This window comes from Thalassophryne amazonica, unplaced genomic scaffold, assembly GCF_902500255.1.
Source record: "Thalassophryne amazonica unplaced genomic scaffold, fThaAma1.1, whole genome shotgun sequence".
NCBI classification, from domain to species: domain Eukaryota; kingdom Metazoa; phylum Chordata; class Actinopteri; order Batrachoidiformes; family Batrachoididae; genus Thalassophryne; species Thalassophryne amazonica.
In genome coordinates this window covers 251514-277972 of record NW_022986260.1, presented here as the reverse complement: position 1 = coordinate 277972, position 26459 = coordinate 251514, and the positions used below count along the sequence as shown (strand labels likewise).

The window sequence follows — 26459 nt, the reverse complement described above, 5'->3', positions numbered from 1 at the left end:
GCGTGCACGTCACAGAGTGAGATACGGCGTCATCGACTTAACGTAGAAGAACTGCACAATAAGAGCGTGCACGTCACAGAGTGAGATACGGCGTCATCGACTTAATGTTAAAGAAACGCAGAATAAGAGCGTGCACGTCACAGAGTGAGATATGCCGTCACCGACTTAACGTTGAAGAAATACAGAATAAGAGCGTGCACGTCACAGAGTGAGATATGCCGTCACCGACTTAACGTTGAAGAAATACAGAATAAGAGCGTGCACGTCACAGAGTGAGATACGGCGTCATCGACTTAACGTAGAAGAACTGCACAATAAGAGCGTGCACGTCACAGAGTGAGATACGGCGTCATCGACTTAATGTTAAAGAAACGCAGAATAAGAGCGTGCACGTCACAGAGTGAGATACGGCGTCATCGACTTAATGCAGAAACACTGCAGAATAAGAGCGTGCACGTCACAGAGTGAGATACGGCGTCATCGACTTAACGTTGAAGAAATGCAGAATAAGAGCGTGCACGTCACATAGTGAGATACGGCGTCATCGACTTAACGTTGAAGAAATACAGAATTAGAGCGTGCACGTCACAGAGTGAGATACGGCGTCATCGACTTAATGCAGAAACACTGCAGAATAAGAGCGTGCACATCACAGAGTGAGATACGGCGTCATCGACTTAACGTTGAAGAAATGCAGAATAAGAGCGTGCACGTCACAGAGTGAGATACGGCGTCATCGACTTAACGTTGAAGAAATGCAGAATAAGAGCGTGCACGTCACAGAGTGAGATACGGCGTCATCGACTTAACGTAGAAGAACTGCACAATAAGAGCGTGCACGTCACATGGTGAGATACAGCGTCATCGACGTAACGTTGAAGAAATGCACAATAAGAGCGTGCACGTCACAGGGTGAGATAAGGCGTCATCGACGTAACGTTGAAGAAATGCACAATAAGAGAGTGCACGTCACAGGGTGAGATACGGCATCATCGACTTAACGTTGAAGAAATGCACAATAAGAGCGTGCACGTCACATGGTGAGATACGGCGTCATCGACTTAACGTAGAAGAACTGCACAATAAGAGCGTGCACGTCACAGGGTGAGATACGGCGTCATCGACGTAACGTTGAAGAAATGCACAATAAGAGCGTGCACGTCACAGGGTGAGATACGGCGTCATCGACTTAACGTTGAAGAAATGCAGAATAAGAGCGTGCACGTCACATGGTGAGATACGGCGTCATCGACTTAACGTTGAAGAAATGCAGAATAAGAGCGTGCACGTCACATGGTGAGATACGGCGTCATCGACTTAACGTTGAAGAAATGCACAATAAGAGCGTGCACGTCACATGGTGAGATACGGCGTCATCGACTTAACGTTGAAGAAATGCACAATAAGAGCGTGCACGTCACATGGTGAGATACGGCGTCATCGACTTAACGTTGAAGAAATGCAGAATAAGAGCGTGCACGTCACATGGTGAGATACGGCGTCATCGACTTAACGTTGAAGAAATGCAGAATAAGAGCGTGCACGTCACATGGTGAGATACGGCGTCATCGACTTAACGTTGAAGAAATGCAGAATAAGAGCGTGCACGTCACATGGTGAGATACGGCGTCATCGACTTAACGTTGAAGAAATGCACAATAAGAGCGTGCACGTCACATGGTGAGATACGGCGTCATCGACTTAACGTTGAAGAAATGCACAATAAGAGCGTGCACGTCACATGGTGAGATACGGCGTCATCGACTTAACGTTGAAGAAATGCAGAATAAGAGCGTGCACGTCACATGGTGAGATACGGCGTCATCGACTTAACGTTGAAGAAATGCAGAATAAGAGCGTGCACGTCACATGGTGAGATACGGCGTCATCGACTTAACGTTGAAGAAATGCACAATAAGAGCGTGCACGTCACATGGTGAGATACGGCGTCATCGACTTAACGTTGAAGAAATGCAGAATAAGAGCGTGCACGTCACATGGTGAGATACGGCGTCATCGACTTAACGTTGAAGAAATGCAGAATAAGAGCGTGCACGTTGTTGCTAAAGAGGGTTTCTTTTGATGTTTGTTTGTTTGTTTCTGTTGTTCAGGAACGGAATGTGGAGGCCGTCAGAGGAGCCAAGGACGAGCGGGTCAGAGAGATCCGGAATGCTGTTGAGATGATGATTGCTCGACTGGACAACCAGCTGAAGAATAAACTCATCACTCTAATGGGTAGGACAGTTGAACAGTAGAACATTTGGACACTAGGACAGTCAGATAGTCGGACAGTTGGCCAGTAAGACAGTTGGACAGTTGAGCAGTTGGACAGTCAGACACACAGCTCTGCTCATTGTTGATATGCTTTTATTTTCTCTTGTGTGTGTGCATGTGTGTTTCCTGGTCGTATCCGTACTCTTTTGCCATTTCCATCCTCGTCGTTGCTCAGTTAGTTTTGCAGAGGACGTTTTCCATCTTTTGTGGATGAACCTGCATGTCTGAGTCCTGCTTCCTGTCTTTCATGTTGGTCATTTTCTCAGGTCAAAGTGCAAAGTGGGTTCAAACATCACATCAGCAGTGTTTGCTTTGACAGAAACTGTGTCCTTCAGTCAACTTGTCAGTGCACTCAGACAGGTACATGTCAAGGGTGCTTACAACCAAGGTGACATGTTTTGAGCAACAGGTGTCCTACAACATGAACACAACAAGGGGCCAGCAGCAGAACCCTGAGGTATGCCATATGTCACTGCAGGATATTTCAGTGTCGTGATGCCCTGTTGCTCTTTGGACAGCAGTCTGCAGGGATCAGTGGTGTTAAAGGTCACACTGAGGTCAGTGACTGAGGCAGAGTCTGCGGCCACAGTACGGGACCCAGATCCAGGTCCAGTTGACCCCAAAGTACAGTGCAGTGAACACTGTACTGGAAAGCTCCTTGAACTGGGTCTACTTAAAAAGGCGGTCTTGAGTTCAGTTCATGTGTACTGAGGTACTGTTCCCACATAGTGTGAGGTAGCAAAACCAGGAAGTGGACTCGTATTGAAGGTGTGATGTCATGACTGTCACAGGCTTGTCAAAGAAATAAACAAACAAACAAATGAAGAAATAAATGAATAAATCACTGTTCTGCTGAAGGATGTTCATGGTTGTAGTAGCAGGTGTTGTCCTCCTGCATGGTACCGACCCCTCACAGCTGACATGAAAACACCTAAAGTGGACAGACTTCAGAGGGGGCAGCTCTGGGGCTCAAACACAGACTGGAGTGGCCCCAGAAAGTTATTGGATATGTGTTTCTGACTCAAACAAATCCTGATAGACAACAGAGAGGAAACAAATGTCAACCAACAGGCCCCCTGGAGGCCTTCTGCTGTCTGGAAGAGAACCAGTCACCTCATCCAAATCAGAAGCCTTGAACTGGTGCTTCAACACCCAGGACGGCGCCTGAAGCAGGAGAGCGATCAGAGGGGTCACACCTGCAGCCCTCAACTTCACAAGAGACCTCAGGAAGGCTCCAACAAACAGATTGTCTCAGTGGCAGCTTACAGGTGTGTCTGCTTGGATCCAAGGAGCTCTGCAGAAACCCCAACAGGAAGCTTCTGACGCAAACACAGTGTTGACGGGCCAAGATGGACCAGGGTTCATTGATACCGACGATCTCAGCAGCTGAGTTCACAGATGATTGTGACATGATGCCCAGGGGAGGAGCCCCACCTGCTCAGGTCATCATAACACTCCTGAACCTTCTTGGCCCTTCATGACACTCTGTAGAGAGTAAGCCCTGTCCAGGCCCTGAGGCCCATCAGGCCCGTGCTGATCCATGGGTACTGGATTGTGAAATTAATGAGTCTACAACTTCCCCATGGACAGGAGGCCTGTCAGTTTCCAGCACCCTTGACATGTACCTGTCTGAGCCCACTGACAAGTAGACTGAAGGACACAGTTTCTGTCAAATCCAACCCAGTTCACTGGGTTTGTAGTGCAGCTCCTGTCCCACAGAGCCACCTGCTCTGCTGCCGAGGACACTCTGTGGACAACTGGTCCTGATTAGTACTTGGTTTGGAGACCGCGTAGGACCACCAGCAAAAAAAGTTATATTAGGCTGTTATAAAAATGTCAGTGTGTGTATTTTTCCTTCTGTGATTCTCTTCCTCCCTCACAGGTGGAAAGTATTAAGGATTAAGACATCAAATGTTGTTCCTGCTGGTTGATTTAATTAATTTATTGCATTTATATAGCACCAGATCACAACAACGTTGCCTCAAGGTGCTTCACACAAGTAAGGTTTAACCTTACCAACCCCCAGAGCAAGAACACAGGCGACAGTGAGAAGAAAAAATTCCCTCCCTGTGAGCAAAATGGCAGCGCGCACAGGTGCAGCGGCTTTTAGCTATCCAATTTGGTTCTTGTTTTTCTTACTTTTTGCGCGTATATTCTTCGAGTTTTGTACAGCGACCCACGACTTCAGCCGCCAGAACCTTCTCGACCTCAGACTGAGGTACAAACTGTTGGTTACGAGCAAATTCCACCAGTCTCACAACATCCTGGAGGACATAGAGAGAACACCGGGCTCTCCGTGGATTACCAGCCTGCCCAGCAGGCGGAGAAGGCGGCGTAGACACAGCCCAGACAGCAAATAGATCTGGGCCGGATGTAGTCCAACATCTGGTACCAATCCTGAAAACAGATCCGGTGCTGTGATGCGGACCACATCTGTCCCAGATCCGTGCCGGATATGGTCTGTAAACAGTTGGTGTTTTGCGGATCCAGTTCAGATCTGGTCTGGATCTGTTCCAGCACTGTAAAGCGGAGCCATGCCGGATCTGGACCAGGATGCAAAAACTGTCTGGACCAGATCTGTTTTCAGGATTGGTACCAGATGTTGGAGTACATCCGGCCCAGATCTATTTGCTGTCTGGGAGGAAGCAGAAGCGAGGATGTCAGTCTGCTCTGATGCTAGGCTACGTAAACAACCTCACAGGCCAGCATTACCAAGCCTCTTCCTCTCAAACGCCAGATCCATTACACGCAAAATGGACGAATTAGAGCTACAGATGGCTACGAACAGCTTTGTGCAGAACTGCAGAGTTATTTTCATCACGGAGACGTGGCTTCACCTGCTGATCCCCGATGCTGCAGTCAAGCTAGCAGGCCGCACGCTACACCGGCAGGACAGAACCAGTGATTCGGGTAAGAGCGGGGGGGGCTCTGTGTTTATATGAACCGCGAGTGGTGTGCAGCAGCAGGGTCATTGACTCTCACTGTTCTCCTGATTTAGAGGTGCTGGCAGTCTCGTGCAGACCTTTATCTCCCAGGGGAGCTCACAGTAGTCGTGTTTGCTGTTTACATCCCACCTGATGCTAACGTTAGCACGGCCCTTAGCCTCTTGCTTGCCTGTGTAAATAAACAGCAGTTGGTCGACCCGGATGGCGTTTGTATCATTACTGGTGACTTCAACCAAGCATGTTTAAAGACTCCCTAAGTTCGTCCAGTACATGAAGTGTGCCACCAGAGGGGAAAATACTTTGGACCATGTTTACTCAAACATAAAACACGCGTACAAAGTCACTCCCCTCCCCCATCTCGCTGGATCAGACCATCTCTGCCTGTCCCTCACCCCCACCTACACCCCCCTGCTGAGGCGAACAAAGCCACAATGAAAGACAATCCAAACCTGGCCTGAGGGAGCGTTCTCCCAGCTACAGGACTGCTTCTCATGAACTGTATGGGATTTGTTCTCCAGCCACAACCTGCAGGAGAACACAGACACCGTACTCTCCTACATTAAGAACTGTGTTGACACTGTCCCCGTCAACAAATGGGTCAGGGTTTTTCCAAACCAGAAGCCCTAGATGAACAGTACAGTCCAGTCCCTATTAAAAAGCCACAACACTGCCTTTAAATCAGGGGACAGGGCCCTGTACAGCACGGCCAGGTCCGATCTGAAAAGATGAATCAGAGAGGCCAAGGCTGCTACAATAAAAAGATAGAGGACCACTTCGCTGTGAATGATCCCAGAAGGATGTGGCAGGGAATAAATCATATAACCAACTACAGAAGCAGCAACCCAGGAAGTGCCAGGTCTGACGCCTCGCTGGCAGAGGAGCTGAACCGCTTCTTTGCCCGCTTCGAAGCAGACAGACCAGCAGCAACTCCACACCCACCACCCTCCAGCACTAGCACGCTAACACTTCAGGAACATGAAGTGAAACGTGTGTTGAAGGCGGTGAACCCCTGGAAGGCGGCCGGCCCCGATGGTGTACCTGGAAAGGTACTCAAAGCGTGTGCTGACCAACTGGCTGGAGTTTTCACCTGCATCTTCAACCTGTCCCTGTCGCAGGCCATCATTCCACTCTGCCTCAAATGCTCCACCATCATTCCAGTCCCAAAGCAGTCAGCAGTGGAGAGCATAAATGACTTCAGGCTTGTTGCACTTACGCTTGTGGTCATGAAGTGCTTTGAAAGACTGGCCTCTCAGCACATTCGAGCCTGTCTGCCTCCCACTCTGGACCCCCACCAGTTTGCCTACAGGGCAAACCGCTCCACAGAGGACGCTATCACCACAGCTCTCCACACCGCGCTGAGCCACCTGGAGCACCAGGGGAGCTACGTGAGGATGCTCTTCCTGGACTTCAGCTCAGCCTTCAACCACATCATCTCGGAGATCCTGGTCCAGAAACTGACACATCTGGGCATCTCCACCCCCATCTGCCAGTGGATCAAGGACTTCCTCACAAACCGCCCACAGTCCATGAAACTTGGGCCCCACCTTTCCTCCAACATCACACTCAGCATGGTTCCCCTCAAGGCTGTGTACTGAGCCCACACCATCATAAAGTTTGCGGATGACACCACCGGATGACACCACCGTGATTGGGCTCATCTCAGGGGGGATGAGACCGACTACAGAGATGAGGTCAGTCGACTGACAGCGTGGTGTTCAGCTAACAACCTGCCGCTGAACACCACAAAAACAAAATAAATAATCCTGGACTTCAGGAAGAACAGGGCTGACCAGGCCCCGCTCTACATCCAAGGGGACTGTGTGGAAAGGGTCAGCTCCATCAGGTTCCTGGGAGTGCAGCTCTCTGACAGCCTATCCTGGACTGCCAACACCACAGTGGTGGTGAAGAAAGTCCAGCAGCAACTCCACTGAACAATAACAAATCACTCTAATCTGCACTTTTCAGGTTTCCTGTGCAATATCTGTAAACTATGTGCAATATTTCCGTGCAATATGATTCCACAGTTGTATATAATTCTCGTTTTACATTTTACTTGGTCCACATTTCATTTTATTTTATTTTATTTGACCTTATGTTTATATAGTTGTGCATATACTCTGAATAATTTACTGTTAAATTTCACTGTCTTTTATTTGGCTAAAAATTACTTGCACCACGGAAAGCACCTTTTTGGAGTTGCACTCAAATCTCGTTGTAATGCAAATTACAATGACAATAAAGGCGTTTCTGATTCTGAATCTCTTCTGATTTGAGGAAGAAACCTCAAGCAGACCAGACTCAAAGGCATGACCCTCTGCTTGGGCCATGAATCAGACACAATAGACAATACAAATAATACAGGAAATTTTGTTAGTTCATGCTGGTGTCCAGGACAGGAGACTTGCAGAAGAAAACACCCACACCCATCTCTGCATGGAGCTGCACCTCAAACAGAGAGAAAAAACAGAATCAGGCATCAGAAAGACAAGAAATACTGTATAATTTGTCAGCATTAAACAACAAAAAAAACTGAAGAAATACTAAGGTGGTCGCCGGCCACTAAAAGATCCAGAATTTAGATAAAGTTGAGGCCGCAACAAGCTCAGTTTACTAATAAAATGAATTTAAAAGAGTAAAACGTGTAGAACTATACTATGCCAGTATGCTAGTCATATGAAAGGGAAAATAATTGCGTCTTAAGTCTGGACTTGAAAGTCTCCACAGAATCTGACTGTTTTATTGATGCAGGGAGATCATTCCACAGAACAGGGGCACGATAAAAGAAAGCTCTGTGACCCGCAGAATTTTATTCACCTTAGGGACACAAAGTAGTCCTGCACCCTGAGAACGTAAAGCCCGGGCCGGTACGTAAGGTTTAATTAGGTCAGCTAGGTAGGGAGGTGCCAGTCCATGAATAATTTTATAGGTTAGTAGCAGAACCTTAAAATCTGATCTCACTGGGACAGGAAGCCAGTGAAGAGACACCAAAATGGGTGTAATGTGGTCAAACTTTCTGCTTCCTGTCAAAAGTCTGGCTGCAGCATTTTGAACCAATTGGAGAGCCCTAATGCTAGACTGCAGTAAACCAGAAAATAGAACATTGCAGTAGTCCAATCTAGAAGAGATAAACACATGGATCAGGGTCTCAGCATCAGCCATAGACAGGATGGGATGAATCTTCGCTATATTTCGCAGGTGGAAGAAGGCAGTCCTAGTAATATTTCTAATGTGGAGGTCAAAGGACAATGAAGGATCAAAAATTACCCCAAGGTTGCTCACTTTGTCAGTGTGATGTATGACACACAAGCCGAGGCTGAGTGTTAACTGGTCAAATTGATGCCAATGTCTCACTGGACCAAGAACCATCATTTCAGTCTTATCAGAGTTTAAAAGTAGGAAGTTTCTAGACATCCAACTTCTCACTGATGCAAGGCAATCTTCTTAGTGCAGCAGATAAATCCATTTTATCAGGAAAATACTTCAACTAGACAAAGAAGCATGAATTTTTTGGCACATCTTCCCAGGCTCAGTCTACAGATTTACTGGAAAGCCACTTAAAATATCAAGATGGCCACCTTTTTTCAAGATGGCCGCCAATCAAGTTTTTATTGCACAGGTTATGTGCTTCTGGTCCTGTGTTTATGAATTTTTGTTAGTTTTATATAGCCTATGCAATGTCAGTGGACAGGAGCATTATGTATTTTTGATAAAGTTTTAATTTAGCATATATAAACAAAGATGGCAGCCAAAATCCTTTGTTGTTTCTCATATTTAAGTTGAAACAAAAAATACTTTTGTCATAAAAGTTTGTGAGAATGTTCTGTGTAAGTCATTGTAGCACATACCTTTGTGGCTATAAATTCATGTCTATGTACAGTTTAGATGGTGGTGTTCGTGATATATTTAGTCTGAAGGAGTGAATGTCAGCAAACAACCAGGGCACACTGGTGACTTCACTGCTGTGAAACTCAGCATGGGCTTCAGTGTGAGCTCATCCTGCTTTACTAATGCCTCACCTAGCTTTACTAACTCCAATATGGTAGAATGGTACTAGTTTTACTGTAGTTTAGCTTAGTTTAATGTCCCAAATGCTGTCTAATCGCCCCTTATCAATGGGCTGGTAGAAAGTAGTTGGTAGATTTAGTTAGATGGCCGCACCTGAATTAACAGGATGTGCCAGCAAACCTTGAACCTTTGTGCGCATGCGTGAGTTTTTTCACGCCTGTCGGTTGCGTCATTTGCTTGTAAGCAGCCTTTGTGTGAGGGTGGGTGGAGTCTCTCGTTGTTTTTTCTTTGCAAGGAAATAACGGAACGACTGGAGCAGCACGACTGCATCAAATTCTGCAAGAAACTGGGTGACAGCCAGGTGGAAACCATTCGAATTATTCAGACGGCTTTCGGTGACGATCCTCTGGGCATCACACAGATTAAGGAGCGATACAACTGGTTTAAAGACGTCCGAACAATGGTGGAGAGCGCGCTGTGCTCCGGTTTGCCATCAACATGCTGAAATGACCAGATCATTTCTAAAGTAAACACTGTGGTGATGTTGGACCGTCGTGTGACTATCCAAGAAATTGCGGAAGAGGTGGACATCAGCACTTTTCAGCACATTCCATTGTGACAGAAGATTTGGCCATGAAAAGAGTTGCAGCGAAATTCATCGGCACAAAGCTGATGGCGCAGCAAAAGCGCCTCCGTGTTGAAGCCTCGCAGGACATGTTGGGACATATCCAGCTCGTTAACCATTCGCAAGATTCAGACGTCTTTCGGTGGCTTTTCAGTTGTGTGACAATCCGAGAAATTGTGGATGAGCTGGGCATGTCACAACATCTCCTGTGAGGCTTCATCACGGAGGCGCTGTTGCTGCGCCATCAGCTTCGTGCCGATGAATTTCACTGCAACTCTTTTCATGGCCAAATCTTCTGTCACAGTGGGATGTGCCAAAAAAGTGCTGATGTCCACCTCTTCTGCCACAGCGTTCACTTTGGAAATGATCTGGTCATTTCAGCATGTTGATGGCCGACCGGAGCGAGGTGCGCTCTCCACCGTTGTGCGGCCGTCTTTAAACCGGTTGTACCGCTCCTTAATCTGTGTGATGCGCAGAGGATCGTCACCGAAAGCCGTCTGAATAATCCGAATGATTTCCACCTGGCTGTCACCCAGTTTCTTGCAAAATTTGTTGCAGTCGCGCTGCTCCAGTAAGTACCTGTAAGTGCTGTGACAGTTAGAAGACGCCTGTGTGAAGCTAATTTATTTGCAAGAATCCCCCACAAAGTCCCTCTGTTAAATAAAAGACGTGCAGAAGAGGTTACAATTTGCCAAAGAACACATCAACTGGCCTAAAGAGAAATGGAGGAATATTTTGTGGACTGATGAGAGTAAAATAGTTCTTTTTGGGTCCAAGGGCCGCAGACAGTTTGTGAGACGACCCCCAAACTCTGAATTCAAGCCACAGTTCACAGTGAAGACAGTGAAGCATGGTGGTGCAAGCATCATGATATGGGCATGTTTCTCCTACTATGGTGTTGGGCCTATATATCGCATACCAGGTATCATGGATCAGTTTGGATATGTCAAAATACTTGAAGAGGTCATGTTGCCTTATGCTGAAGAGGACATGCCCTTGAAATGGGTGTTTCAACAAGACAATGACCCAAAGCACACTAGTAAACCAGCAAAATCTTGGTTCCAAACCAACAAAATTAATGCCTCGCAGATATGAAGAAATCATGAAAAACTGTGGTTATACAACTAAATACTAGTTTAGTGATTCACAGGATTGATAAAAAAAGCAGTTTGAACATAATAGTTTTGAGTTTGTAGCATCAACAGCAGATGCTACTATTATTGTGAACACCCTCTTTTCTACTTTTTTTTTTACTAATAGCCCAATTTCATAGCCTTAAGAGTGTGCATATCATGAATGCTTGGTCTTGTTGAATTTGTGAGAATCTACTGAACCTACTGGTACCTTGTTTCCCATGTAACAATAAGAAATATTATATGGTACATGATTTTGCCAACTTCTGATCGGCCCATTCACCACTTTCTGAGCTGTACCACATGCCGAGTTGACTGCTGGTGGAGCCGAGTACACCTCGCGTGCAGCGTAGTGCTAGCCAATCAAGCGACGCCTTCTATCGATAACGACCAATCAGATAACACGATACAATGCCTACTTTGGCCCACTTGGAGTTGTGTCGTGCGTCGTCATGACGACACCATGTACACAATGCAGTAAAAACTAAGGGCACAGAAAAAAAAACGCTGCTGGCTGCAGCAGCTCCTCGGTTTTCTCTCACAAATGTGTTTAAATACAGTCCATAAAAGTCCTGCTCACAGACTGATTGACAGAAACAGGACATGTCCACAGCAAGTATAACTCCAGACATCTCCACTCACAGATGTTTCGTTCGCGTGCATCTCGCACGCGCATCTCGCGGTCAAAGTAGGAAAGATAAACTATAACAGAACTCAGAGCGCAGACCTGCAGCTCAGCACAAATATAAACTAGAAGATAAGTCAAAAGTCAGAGTGCACAGTCTGTCTGCAGCCAAACTGTACTCTGATTCCTCTGTGCAGAGAACCTGCAGGCTGCGTTCTCACCTTCTCTCTGCCTCCTGCTGCACCTGACGCAGACATTCCTGCGTCGTCATGACACCACAGGAAGCTCAGCCCCGGTGTAAAAGGGGCTTTAGAGATTGTGCTCATGAAGTATTTTGGACCTGTTGGTGCAGTATGACAGTAATAATAAAGAGCTGAAACTTGAGATTGATTTTTCAGTTTTAGTATGTTTGACAAACTCCCAATTTTCTTGTTTACCATATAATAAAACAGTTATAGACTTTTAATTTCAGTGTACCCGTGATTATGCGGACCTGGTCAGGATGGGTTATCCTGACCAGGTACACCTCATCAAAAGTCTAATTGTATAATATACTCAAAACCTGGATTAATCTTTTTAGTCACATAGCACTACTATTATTCTGAACACTACTGTACGTGTGCATTTCGGGTATACAGAGCAATTAGAGTTGTGGTATTTGAGAGATTTGAGAAATATTTGGCATGTTTGCAGTGTTTATAATGTTGGTGCCATATTTAGTGTGTGTGTGTGTGTTGTTTTTTTTTTTCTAAAAATGAGGTGTCTTATGAATGTTTAACAAGTGCTTCAGATTTTTTTTTTTTTTTTTTTTTTAAATTGGAGCAAGACAAACCAGACAGTGAGAATTCTGGTGATGAAGGAGATGTTTCCTCTTTTGTTCTGGACGAGGAACCAGAGCAGGTGGATCCACCGACGTGCGCACAGGTCTCCACAGTGGGTTGGATCACGTGCTTCTGTTTGCAGCTGAACTCTGTCCCAGCGCTGGGTCCTGGAACACAGAGATGCAGACAGACAGTGGCTCCAGGCATGTTTCGTTTAAAGTGTCGAGATCAGTGTTTGCTTCGGTTTTGTTTCATTACTCTTTCATCCCTTTTGCGCTCTTGATTCACAGGCTAATCGGTGATAAAGCTCATTCGTCCACCTTTTGTCAATGAATTGTGACTTTTTTTTACTTTAGGGGAGGTGATGGTCTAGTGGTTAAGGTGTTGGGCTTGAGTCCAGAAGATCATGGGTTCAAATCCCCACCTGACTGGAAAATCACTAAGGGCCCTTGGGCAAGGTCTTTAATCCCCTATTGCTCCCGGTGTGTAGTGAGCGCCTTGTATGGCAGCAGCCTGACATCAGGGCGTCTGATGCAGATGGAAAAGCGCGATATAAATGCAGTCCATTTACCTTTTTTCCCCTTTGTTCAGGAATCGTCGTGTGCCGTGTGACTGGACCATTAGTCTCACAATGGCAGATTTGAATGAAATCACAAGTGGAGGAAAAACTGACTGGAGCAAATGTTGTCTTTGCCAAGAAGACAATAAAAATGTGGGTCTGATTTCTTTATCTGCATCTAAACACCATAATCCAGAAAATGATTGGCACATAATGATAGCAACAAATGTGCCACTGTTCCATGAGATTGGTGAAATGCCACTCAAATTTGACCCAGCAAGGCTGGATGAAGGCAGTGGCATAGAATTAACACGATGATAAAACATGGCCAAATCCCACCAGAGCTGCAGACATGTTTAACAACACAAAACTCGATCTTGCAAGAAAAAGACCATCTGCAGTTGAAGGTGGTGCCCCACAGGAAACGCAAGCTAAACGGCGGCAAATGAGTCATGACACCTGCAACAGACCTTCACAAGGTGATGACAAAGAATCTTGACAAAAGACTGCAAGAGTGTGCTGAAACACTTAATGATGGTAAACTGCTGGCAGAGTCATCTGCAGGTGATGCAACGGCACAAGAATTGAAATCCCACGTCTCACTGTTCTATACAACAGGGAGAGTTCTCATCTTAGACGTCTTGAGAAAGAACAGTGTGACAGTGGAGAACAAGATCCATATCCACTGGTTCTCTCAGAACTGCTAAAAATATAGAGCTTGAGTTGTGATGGTCCTGCCATATTTCCTCTGGCAGAGGTATCCCACTTATACCAACAGCGACTGGAACAACGGTTTGTTATAATAATTATAATAATATTTTATTAATTTATATAGTGCCAAATCACGAGTAATCGCCTCAAGGCGCTTCACAAGCATTTAAAAGCAGAATAAAATGAAATAAGATTAAAATACAGTAAAAATTTAACCATAAAAAAATTAAAAGAAGTAAAATAAATAAAACGTATATAAAAAAAAAAAAGACACAATAAAATACTAATGATAAAACAGGGAGAAGAGATGTCTTCAACCTGGCTTTAAAAGTCTCCACAGAGTCCGACTGTCGTATTTGTGCAGGCAGATCATTCCACAGAGCTGGAGCGTGGTGATAAAAAGCTCTGTAACCTGCTGACCTTTTCTTCACCCTCGGGACACACAATAGTCCTGCACCCTGTGAACACAGAGCCCTTGCCGGCCAGTGATGCCGGTAACGCGTTACTCTACTCTGACCACTTCTTTTAGTAACGAGTAATCTAACGCGTTAATCTTTCCAAATCAGTAATCAGATTAAAGTTACTTCTCAAAGTCACTGTGCGTTACTATTATTTTTGCATTGTGGGTCGATAGCAGCATTAAACTTGGTCTGTGGGCAGGAGGTCGGGGTTCGACTGAACTACACACTTTAAGCGAGCTGTGAGCTTTTCTTCTGCGGTTTTCTGCAACAGCTACGACTTGTCCTCACCTCTTAAAGCGCGGTGACAACAGCACACCTGCACTGAGCTTTACAAAGACATTTTTATGCTTTCTTTTCTCCGAGCCGCTCCGTATCTGCTGCTAAAAACAGCTGATCCTCGGTGACGCGTCAACAACTAACATTATTTTCCACTCAAATGCACATAAACTCTCTTTCTGAGGACCATATGATGTGAAAACACAATAAAACTTTCTTACCTGTAAATCTGGTCATGTTTTCTGCATAAATAAATGTTATCCATTCTTTGTGCTCAAACGCCAAAGCAGGGGTGAATCCAGATGGAATGGGGGCGTGGGGGAGGGATGTGCCCCCCTCACAACACCCCTAGATTAAAGGTCCAGTTTTGAAGACTTTTTTTACTACAACTACTAATACTACTTAAAATAATATTAATTTCAACAAGTAAAATGTTTAGAGAGAATTTAAATGTTAGAAAAATGTTAGAATGAATTTAATAGTTACATTTTTAAACAATGTAGGTTAGAAATTGCAAGTTTTACTGTTACAGTGCTGTCAACAGTTAAATATGAGGTCAAGAAAGAGGTCTTTATTTTACTTTTTATAAAACAAGTATTTATTTTCATTGAAGCCACGAAAGGGTGACTATAAAGTGAGTTTTGGCAAAACAGGTATCATTGTCATGTTGAGGTGGCAGAGGGTTGTTGTCGGCAGCTGGGGAAAGTAACTAAAAAAGTAACTAGTAATCTAACTTAGTTACTTTTCCAATTGAGTAATCAGTAAAGTAACTAAGTTACTTTTTCAAGGAGTAATCAGTAATCAGTAATTGGATTACTTTTCCAAAGTAACTGTGGCAACACTGTTGCCGGCACATAGGACTCAACCAGGCCGGCCAGATAGGGGGGCGCCAGTCCATGAACAATTTTATAGGCCAATAGTAATACTTAAAATCCGATCTCAAGGAGACCGGAAGCCAGTGAAGGGATTCCAGAACCGGCGTAATATGATCAAAACTTCTGCTTCACGTCAGAAGTCTGGCAGCAGCATTTTGAACCAGCTGAAGACCCCTAATGCTGGACTGTGGTAAACCAGAAAACAAAGCATTATAATAGTCCAATCTAGAGACAAATGCATGAACCAGTCTCAGCATCAGCCATAGACAGGATGGGACGAATCTTTGCTATATTTCTTAAATGAAAGAAAGCAGTCCTCGTAATGTCCCTAATGTGGAGGTCAAAGGACAACGTAGGATCAAAAATTACCCCAAGGTTCCTCACTTTATCAGTATGATGTATAACACATGAACCCAGGCTAAGCGCCAGCTGATAAAATTGATGCCGATGTCTTGCTGGACCAAGAACCATCATTTCAGTCTTACCAGAGTTCAAAAGTATAAAGTTGCTTGACATCCAACCTCACTACTGCGAGACAGTCCTGTAAAGATTTGATGTGGACAGGATTTCCAGCAGCTATCGGCATATACAACTGAGTATCATCAGCATAGCAATGAAAAGCAACCCCAAACTGCCGCAAAATGTTCTCAAGGGGTGCCATATACAGGGAAAAAAGCAGGGGACCCAGAACGGATCCCTGCGGAACCCCGAACTTCATGCCCTTAAAGTCAGAGGTAGTGTCATTGCACAAAACACAGTGGGAACGACCAGACAAATAAGACGTCAGCCATGCAAGAGCAGTTCCAGTAATCCTGAAACAGTTTTCTAGCCTATCAAGTAGAATATAATGCTCAACTGTGTCAAACGCAGCACTGAGATCCAACAACACCAATGCTGTAGTAGTATTCGAGTCCATTGCTCGCAGAAGATCATTAACTACTTTAATAAGTGCTGTTTCTGTGGAGTGATGTCTTCTAAAAGCAGACTGCAGTGGCTCAAAAAGGTCATTCTCAGTAAGATAGTCCACAAGCTGCCGTGAAACCACCTTTTCCAGAATTTTAGAGCAGAATGATAGATTTGATATCGGCCTATAATTTTTCAATACACCAGGATCAAGATTAGATTTCTTGAGTAGTGGTTTAACCACTGCAGATTTAAAACAATTTGGAACAGATCCAGAGTTTAAAGAAAGGTTCACAATTTCCAGCACAGTTGGCCAAGAATGGGCCAAAGATCCTTAAACAGTTTTGTTGGTATAGGATCAAATAAACAAGTTGTGCTTCTAGTAGACATCACGAGTTTCGTCAGCACACCTTGTGAGATACTGTTAAATTCCGTGAATCTAGGTAGCACCTCAGTGGTAGTCCTCAACTCAGTAGCTGGATACAGTGACTGGACCAAAGTATGCTGAGATGTGCTCAACCTAATATCTTCTATTTTCTTTTCGAAATAGTCCAGAAAGTCCTGTGCTGAAAAAGGAGAACGACCAACAGGTGGCTGTCCATGAATAAGAAATGCCACCGTATCAAACAAAAACTTTGAGTTATGCTTGTTTTTGTTGATCAATTCAGAGTAATAGGCCTGCTTCGTAGCCAATAAAGCATGCTTATAATCTAAATTTTCTTTTTTCTGTATGCTTGTTTTATTGACTTTTTTAAAATTGATTTGGTAGTTTAGTTGACCAAATACCTTTCTGAAAGGGACACAACTTCTTTCTACCTGGCATGAATTTTCTTTTTCTTCAATTGCTAATATTTATAGAAGTCAATACATTCAAAGTAGCACAAAGTAAAGCTGGCTACTCTATTTTTCTGCTAAAATGTTCATGACCTGATGTCATTATCCAGTAAGATTGCTGCTCACATAACGCAGATCTCTGAGCTTGCATTAGAAAAATTGAGCAAATACACAACAGGAATGCACACTTTTTAGGAGTAGGATATTTTTTTGTGTCTTCTTTATTATATTTTTCCTAGATATCCATGGTGCATCTTTGTATTCATGAATTTTGTAAATATTTCATGACATGCAAAGATTGCTATAGATATCTCAAAACTCTTGCATTAAGAATAGGTTCTAAACATAAGGCGACTCTGCACAAAAGCATTCAAATACCAATTTGATACTTTGTTTTTATACTTGGTTATTGTGATTTGCTGCTATGCTCTTTATTAACACCACAGGATCATTTATTATGCATATCAATACAAATTCTAGAACCAAATTCTCTTGCGTTATAAATGAAGAAATGAAGGCATATCGAAAAGAGATTTTTTATTTTTTTTTGTAGTTAAACACCAAAAGAATCTCTTGGTGGTCATTTTGTATGCTACCTTTAATCACAATGCTAAATATATTACTTTGTGACATCTTCAGTTACCTGTTCTCCAGAGTAGGACAGGATTGAAATGCTTGAGTATTTTTTCACATGTAAACATGAAAATTGACCGAAATTGGTACAATCTGCTGCCATCTTGAAAAATGGCGGCCATATTTATATTTTGTGTGGTTATCCAAACTTTTCAAAAGAGTGGGTCTTAATGAGCAATTGCACCAATTTTGATGATTCTTTAACAAACTGAAGTATTTTCTGCTTATCTGTTGCACTAAGGATTGTATGTGCATGAGATTACCAGCAGTTATCTGTTGTGTGGGCCTGCTGAAGAGGAGGTACTGCTGGCCCACCACCACCAGAGGGCGCCCTGCCTGGAGTGCGGGCTCCAGGCACCAGAGGGCGCTGCCGCCTTATGGGAGTAGCCTGGGTGACAGCTGTCACCCATCACCAGACACAGCTGTTCCACTCAGCACAGAGGTATATCAGGAGGACGGCGTCTCCACCTCAGTGCCGAGATATCGCCTAAGACTGAGGTAATATTCTCTGCATTTATATTCTGAACAAACCAGCTAAACTTGTTAAACCTTTTCAGGACTGTTGACTACTGATAGCTTCATTGCTTGGATAAGTACTCACCTTCCTGCTGTACTTTGACCAGAGGTGGAGGCGGCTTCTCCCCTCTCCGTTACTGGGTGCGGTCATCCACACCTGTGTGTTGTTGCTCTCTCCCGCCAGCAGTACCGGATCCGACGAGCGGAGGCAGTGGCCACCTGGGAATTCGGGACTTGGCGGTTCCAGTATTTCCAGGGTTCGGTGGCAGAGGAGATCTGGGTGGTTCCGGTTCGACTGAGACGGACGTCTCCTACCTTCGAGCCTGCCCACACGACACCAGCGGATTCGACCCCAAATTGTGATTGTTGTATTTATTGTGCTCGTTTCACAATAGTAAACCTTGTTATTCACCTTCCTCCATTGTCCGTTCATTGCGCCCCCTGTTGTGGGTCCGTGTTCCTACACTTTCACAACAGTTATCAGCATGTATAACTGAGTATCATCTGCATAGCGTTGAAAGGTAATCCCAAAATGCCGCAATATGTGCCCAAGGGGTGCTGTATAAAGGGAGAAAAGCAGGGGACCTAAGACAGACCCCTGTGGAACCCCAAATTTCATGTCACTAAGGTTAGATGTAGTGTTACTGTACAAAACAGTGAGAATGGCTGGTCAGGTATGACGTCAGCCATGCAACGGCACTCCCAATAATCCCAAAATGATTTTTCAGCCTATCAAGTAGAATATGATGATCCACTGTATCAAATGCAGCACTGAGATCGAACACCACCAGAACTGTAGTGGTGTCTGAATCCATTGTAAGCAGAAGATCATTCACCACTTTAGTGAGAGCCGTCTCTGTGGAATGATATTTTCTAAAAGCAGACTGCAGTGGTTCAAAGAGATTATTCTCAGTAAGATAGTCTACGAGCTGCCGTGACACCACTTTTTCCAGAATTTTAGAGTAAAATGATAGATTTGATATCGGCCGATAGTTTTTCAATACACTAGGGTCAAGATTAGGTTTCTTAAGTAATGGTTTAAACACTGCAGATTTGAAACATTTAGGAACAGATCCAGAAGTTAAAGAAAGATTAATAATTTCCAGCACAGTTGGCCCAAGAGTGGACCACAGGTCCTTAAACAGTTTGGTTGGTATAGGATCAAATAAACAGGTTGTGCTTTTTGTTGACATTACGAGTTTCGTCAGCACGTCTAGTGAGATACTATCAAATTTTGTAGATCTAGGTAATACCTCAGTAGTGGCGCCCACATCAATAGCAGGGTGTAGTGGCTGGATTAAGGCATGCTGGGATATATTCAACCTAATGTCTTCTATTTTCTTCTCAAAGTAATCCAGGAAATCTTGTGCTGTAAAAGGAGAGTGAACTACAGGTGGTTGTCCATGAATAAGTGTTGCCACCGTGTCGAACAAGAATTTTGAGTTGTGCTTGTTTTTGTTGATCAAATCAGAGTAAATGGTCCACTTTTTAGCCAGTAATGCATGCTTGTATTCTAAGATAGCACCACACCACGCAAGGTGGAATACTTATAATTTTGAACTACGCCATTTCCGTTGTAGACCTCTAGCCTTATGCTTGAGGTCACACAGGTAATCATTGAACCAAGATGACTGTGTTTTGGGGGGGAGCGTGATTTTAATAAAGTAGGCACAATCATGTGCCATGAGTGTAGTTTTGAGCACTGAGTTTAAACTATCCACAAGTCTGTCTACTGATTGGGTATTTTCCAAATGTGAAGCTAAGACATCAGTCGTAGTTCAGGAGTTGAGGAGTTGATGCATTGCCATAGTGATAAATAAGGTTGTTGTTCCACTAAACATGGCAGCAAAACTGCCAAAAACCTAATGAGTGAGTGATCAGAGACCACCGATGCAAGAGGCATGATGTCAGTATTTGTGACAGCAATACTATGTGCGAGAACCAAATCCAATCAGATGTTCAAACAAGTTATATTTCTGACTCCCAATAACTTGTAAACTAAACCTGGATTTATAAATAAGAGCAACACCCCCCGCCTTGCTTCACATCACGAGGGACGTGACTAAATGTGTACACTGGTGGGCAGGCCTCATTTAAGGGGAGGACAGCTGTAGGTTTTATGCCAGGTTTCACATAACTCAATCATATCTAAGTAATGATCAATAATTAGATCATTAATCAACAGTGATTTTGAAAATAGTGATCTTATGTTAATGAGACCCAAACTAAGGACCTCAGTGTGTTGACAGTTGGACTGTTTGAATTTAGGGGTGGTTCCAGAGTAGCATATATAAGATGCCTGGAAGTAGGTTCAGGTTTCAGACATTCCATGCATGTTGCAAGTAGTAGACACAAAATCTTTGATATTGCTAGAACAACCATTGGGCCATTCTCAATTTCAGCGCCATCTAATATAGTAGTGGGTATTAAGTTTGCAAAGCATATCCCTCTATGATTTTTATGTGCACTTCTCCAGAAACAGGCCACAGTCTGAACTTGATGAATTTCCCTCCCTGCCACATAAACTGCACTGTCACCGTTGTGGATTCTCTGCGCTAATTTCCCCACTAAGCTAATGGATTCCACACCCACATTTGTCATAAGCCTTGCAGGGTCTCTAATCACCTGTTCCATGGCCTGCTGTAAAATCCTAATGTTACCCTCCCTATAGAGCTCTCTCTATGTTCTCAGACAAGATGGCGGCGCCTTCCCCAGTAGGGTGGAGGCTGTCCAGCATCAGCAAGCAGCAGTTTGAACAAATCAGGACATTTGAAGAGGTCATTAAGAGGAAATGTTTCCACAAGACAATGACCCCAAACACACCAGTAAGATTAACGTTATGGAGAGTCCAGTCCAATCCCAGGACCTTAAGCCAAGAGAAAACCTGTGGGGTGACATCAAAAATACTGTTTCTGAGGAAAAACCAAGAAATGCAGAGGAACTGTGGGCCGTAGTCCAAAGGACCTGGACTGGAAAACCTGTTCACAGGGTCAGAAGCTAGTCGACTCCATGAAACACAGATCACAATCAGAATCAGATTTATTGCCAAGTAAGTTCTCACATTCAAGAACTTTGATCTGGTGTTGTTGGTGCATAAACAGTTAAAAAGAAAAGGAAAAACTACTTCTGTAAGAAGTAAGAGTCCAAAGATCAAATAGGCAAAACTATGTTCACTATTAAATAAATCTAACGTAATGTGATGGGGCTGTGCAAAGCCATGTGATTGGTGTACAGATGTACAGAACCTTTCAGCGCAGGGACGACCAATCTGTACTTTGTGGGTGGTGGTGGTGGTGGGGGGGGGTGTAAATGGGGGTCTTTAGCATTATTTATGAGTCCAGCTGTTGATGGAAAGAAGCTGTTTTTGTGTCTTAAGGTTTTGGTCCTGATGGAGAGAAACAACAAGTTTGTCTTTATTGTTTATTTCAAAGGATCCCCATAATCAATCAATCAATTTTATTTATATAGCGCCAAATCACAACAAACAGTTGCCCCAAGGCGCTTTATATTGTAAGGCAAGGCCATACAATAATTATGTAAAAACCCCAATGGTCAAAACGACCCCCTGTGAGCAAGCACTTGGCGACAGTGGGAAGGAAAAACTCCCTTTTAACAGGAAGAAACCTCCAGCAGAACCAGGCTCAGGGAGGGGCAGTCTTCTGCTGGGACTGGTTGGGGCTGACGGAGAGAACCAGGAAAAAGACATGCTGTGGAGGGGAGCAGAGATCGATCACTAATGATTAAATGCAGAGTGGTGCATAGAGAGCAAAAGGAGAAAGAAACACTCAGTGCATCATGGGAACCCCCCAGCAGTCTAAGTCTATAGCAGCATAACTAAGGGATGGTTCAGGGTCACCTGATCCAGCCCTAACTATAAGCTTTAGCAAAAAGGAAAGTTTTAAGCCTAATCTTAAAAGTAGAGAGGGTGTCTGTCTCCCTGATCTGAATTGGGAGCTGGTTCCACAGGAGAGGAGCCTGAAAGCTGAAGGCTCTGCCTCCCATTAGCTGGTGCCAACACATCAGCTCATCTTCCTGGGGTCCAGACAATAAAATACAAAGACAAACATTACAATATCAGTTCATAAAATAGATCTTTTCAAATAAAATTTACGAATAAAAAATAAAACATACTACAAATAACATATATTTTGGTGTGTTAATCTCACTCAGTCGGGCCTATATGATGTTAGATCTTAGTTGTACAGTTTGTCGTCCAGGTGGCTTGTAGTTTGTTCTCCTTCCTCAGGACATGTGCTTGGCAGGAAATGCAGGCATTTTTTCTCGTCAGATGTTTGTTTAGACATACATTTGAGCCCTGCAGCGTCTTTCTTTGCTTCAGGACGTCCACCTTTCATTTTCTGTTATCAAAAGGCAGTATTATATCTGGACTTTCTTTTTTTGTTCTTCCGTGTCGGGGGTGACATGCCTCGATGTCATCAGTATGTATTTGTATTCCCTTTCTGTCTAAAAATGTGATGACTTGTTGTTCTATTGATTCAGTATCACTCACCGTAGGCAAAGTGTCCATAGATGCAGCCCTAGTGTAGGACTGTGGTTTGGTATGCGGCCCGCTGACTATTAAGTCATTCATTCTGCTGCATTGTTCCGAGTCATCAATTCTCTTTTCAAGCATAGAAATTCTTAGGTCATATTCTGTTTTTTCAGCTCCTTCATCTCACCCAATACATCCGTCAATTCTTTCAGCTGTTTGGTCACAGTGGTGAGCTCACCTGACATAAAACTCAGGGATTATTTAATGTCCTCAATCTCCTGTTTTTGCCAGGCTGTGATTTCTTCTCAGGTCGGTGGTGGAGACTGCTGAGGCCTAGCGTCTGTTGGGCCTGCTGACTGCTGAGTTGTTGTTGCTGTGTCGTTGTTGTATCTACAACTTTCTGTAGCTGAATCCTGAATCAGGCCTATTGGCAGCTATTTGCAGTGAAACCCTGGTAGCAGCTATCTTTTGCTAGCCAGGTGGTAGTTTATAGCTGCTGGCCTGGGTGAGAGGGATCGGCCACTATCTTCCCTGCTGTCTTCAGGGCCCTGGAGGTGTGCAGGTCCTGTAGGGATGACAGATTGCAGTTGATCATCTTCTCTGCTGTGTGGATGATATGATGCAGTCTGTTCCTGTCCTTAGCAGTGGCAGCACAGAGGAGATGATGGACTCAGTGATGGCAGTGTAGAAGTTCGCCATCATTGTTTTTGGCCGTATACTTGAGCTGCTGCAGAAAGTACACCCTCTGTTGTGCTCTCTTGGTGAGAGAGCTGATGTTCAGCTCCCACTTCAGGTCCTGTGTGATGGTGATCCCCAGGTAACTGAAGGACTCCACAATGGCTGAGAGAGCTTTTCCTGCAGCAGGGCCGGGATGATCGTATTGAAAGCAGAGTGGAAGTGCACAAACTGAATCCTGGCGTAGGTTACTGGGGAGTCCAGATGGAGCAGGGGGGGGGGGGTTGACATCGTCATCTACCGATCTGTTGGCTCTGTGGGCGAACAGCAGTGGATCCAAGTAGGGGTCAAAGATGGCCTTTAGGTGTGTGAGGACAAGGCACTTGAAGGTCTTCATCACCACAGAGGTCAGGGCGATGGGTCTGAGTCATTAAGTCATTGGGGATGGGGATGATGGTGGAGGTCTTCATCTGTGAACACCGGGGACAGTTGGTCTGCACATTTCTTCAACATGGATGCTTTGCGTGGGTCCTGTTTCTTGAAGAGTCTGTTGACGTCCCTCTTATGAATGGAGAGAGGCGTGGTGGGGGAGGAGGTGCTGGTTGTTTTGGGGAATGGTAGGAGGACTGTCCCATTATCTTTCAAATGTGTCTTCAGATGTGAAGCAGTTCTCAGACAGTGTTTATACAACTAAATATTATACATTATTATCACTTTACCGTTGCGTTGCTAGGCCGGTAGCGTAAATTTACGTCGACACTACCTGGCTATATCCGCCCGCTGTGCTGAAACAAATGACGTCATAGCGCACAGCCCAAGAACTGTCCGCAGAGGGAAAAAAAAACTGTCCGCAGAGGAAAAGATAAAAAGGCGAGAAATGTGTGTTGGTCCCAATATGGATATTCCGGATGATTTTCTCATGAATAGTACGACAATGAACAGCAGCAGCCAGCTTGATGAGGATGCACTGCTGAATTTGGAGAGCAGTGCGCGCCAGACGACACGACAAAAGTTAAAGTGAGCCAACTTTTTATGTACACGTTACGTGTTGTGTATCTCAGTAAGTGATAATAATGCAAATAACATGCTGTTGTTGTGCGGTATGCATTTTCTGAGTCCCTCCGTCCATGCAGTCGCCCAAAATGACAGATATTCACCCTCGTCTAACTCGGGTAAGTATTTGTTATTTTGGGCGACTGGGCGTGAACGTCGGGCCTCTGAAAATTCTCTACCGCTCTCCAGAAGCATGTTATTGTATTATTATTTAACTTTAGGCACTTTGGAACCACTTGGCTTTAATTAGGAAGTAAATTTAACTTGCTTTCTTTAATATTTATAGGTCTTCTTTTGGGTCTATATCAACATTTTATACTTGTTTTAGTTCATTTGGGGACAGTTTGCTTCTATTCATGGATGTCATGACTGCAGCACCTTGATTGATGGGTGGATCTTTAGGTGGTTCACACCCCCTTACGCCCGGTCACAACCTGCTTGTGATCTGTACTCAGGTCTGTACCACCTGTGCTTTTCAAGGACTCTGATGAAGATGTAACTTTACGTTGAAGCGTCAGTCCCTCTTTTGTTTTGCACCTTTAATACTTATGTCCTGCACCAGCATTCCTTTTTTCCACAACTAAATATTAGTTGGTTCATTCACAGGAAAGGTAAATCATCAAGCATTTTTCATTTTATACCATAAATGTTTGAGTTTTAAAGAAAAATATAGATTTTTTTACTGAACATCCTAATATTCTTAATTTTCTTCACTTTCTGTGCAGTCATAACAAATGTGAAAATTTGTCTTCATGTTTTGTTCACAAATGCATTTGTATGTCTGGAAATAAGTTATTTGAAGGATTTTGTGTTGTGGGCTGGGGTGTTTGGCTGGCTTGGTTTTTGTTTTCTGTTTCTCCCACCAGGTGGTATGCATTCAGGACTGAGTGGCTGAGCATCAGGACCTCACCCTGAACACCTGAGGCTTGTTTTCACGTGCAGGTCGTCAGGACTCACAGCTGTGGTGTATTTTGTCTTAATCAGAGATTGCTGCATTTAAACCTTGAATGCACAGTGTGTGATTGCCAGAGACTCGACCTTGTGAGCAGACGTGTGAGATCGACGTCAGGAGAACAATCTCACCATCACGGACGCAGAGACCGCTCCAGGTTTGACGCCACAGTCTGTGAAGGAGGATTGGGTGAGGTCTCACGCTCTTCAGTACACTTCCTGAGGTAATTTGGTTTTGGTCACTTTTATGAAGTAATGACAGTGGATTTGGTGTCCCTCACACCTTGTGTTATTGAGCTGTCACGTTATGCTAATTGTCTAATCAGCTTCTGCTGCAGTGGAGATTTGAACTGAGTTGTTCCGTGCCTGCAGGGTAAGAAGCTGATATATATATTTAAGCCAGGAAGTGTTTGCTGATTGCGTGCACCTTTGAGTTGTGTCTCTCTGTGTGGAGTTGGACTCACCTCATGTTTTCTTTCTTCACAGACTCGGTTTGTCGCGGCCACCTGGGGGATGTCGGCGGGGTCCCTGGGTCCGAACTGCTGTGGCTCCGGACTGTTTGCGCTGTTGAGAGCGCGCCGTGTTTCCACCTCACCAGACCGCGGACTTTTTAGTTGTTTAGCACTTCACCCACTGTTATGTTTATTAAATTCTGTTACCTTTTGAACCGTGCTCTGCTTATTTTATGCTGGGTCCTTTCAAACGCTGGGTCGGTGCTCCGACCGCGTCCGAAACATAACATTTTGAGCTTTACTCGTTTTTTTAAGCACACTGCTGTGATTTTGAACGTATACGAAGTGGTTGATCCTCGAGGTGGATTTGTGGTTCGCACTGTTGCCTCATAGCAAGAAGGTCATGTGTTCTCTTCCGCCTGGTCCTGTGTGGAGTTTGCATGTTCTCCCCGTGTTTGTGTGAGTTCCCTCCAGGTGCTCTGGCTTCCTCCCATTCCCAAAGACATGCCATTTAGGTGAACTTGTGACTCTTAAAGTGACCGTAGGAGTGTGTGAATGTGTGTGGCCATCGACTGTAGTCCTGTCCAGGGTGGACCTCACCTCACGCCCAGTGACTGCTGGGATCGGCTCTTACGTGACT

The 26459-nt window shown here is 44.4% G+C and overlaps 1 protein-coding gene across 1 annotated transcript in view; it reads left to right on the top strand.

Annotated features, from left to right (window-relative positions):
• Positions 1-26459, top strand: part of trim37 (tripartite motif containing 37) — a 405219-nt gene that overhangs the window by 139373 nt on the left and 239387 nt on the right. Inside the window, exon 8 of the mRNA XM_034165414.1 lies at positions 2112-2235. Coding sequence (XP_034021305.1) covers positions 2112-2235 — 124 coding nt within the window. The remainder of the gene's footprint in view (positions 1-2111; positions 2236-26459) is intronic.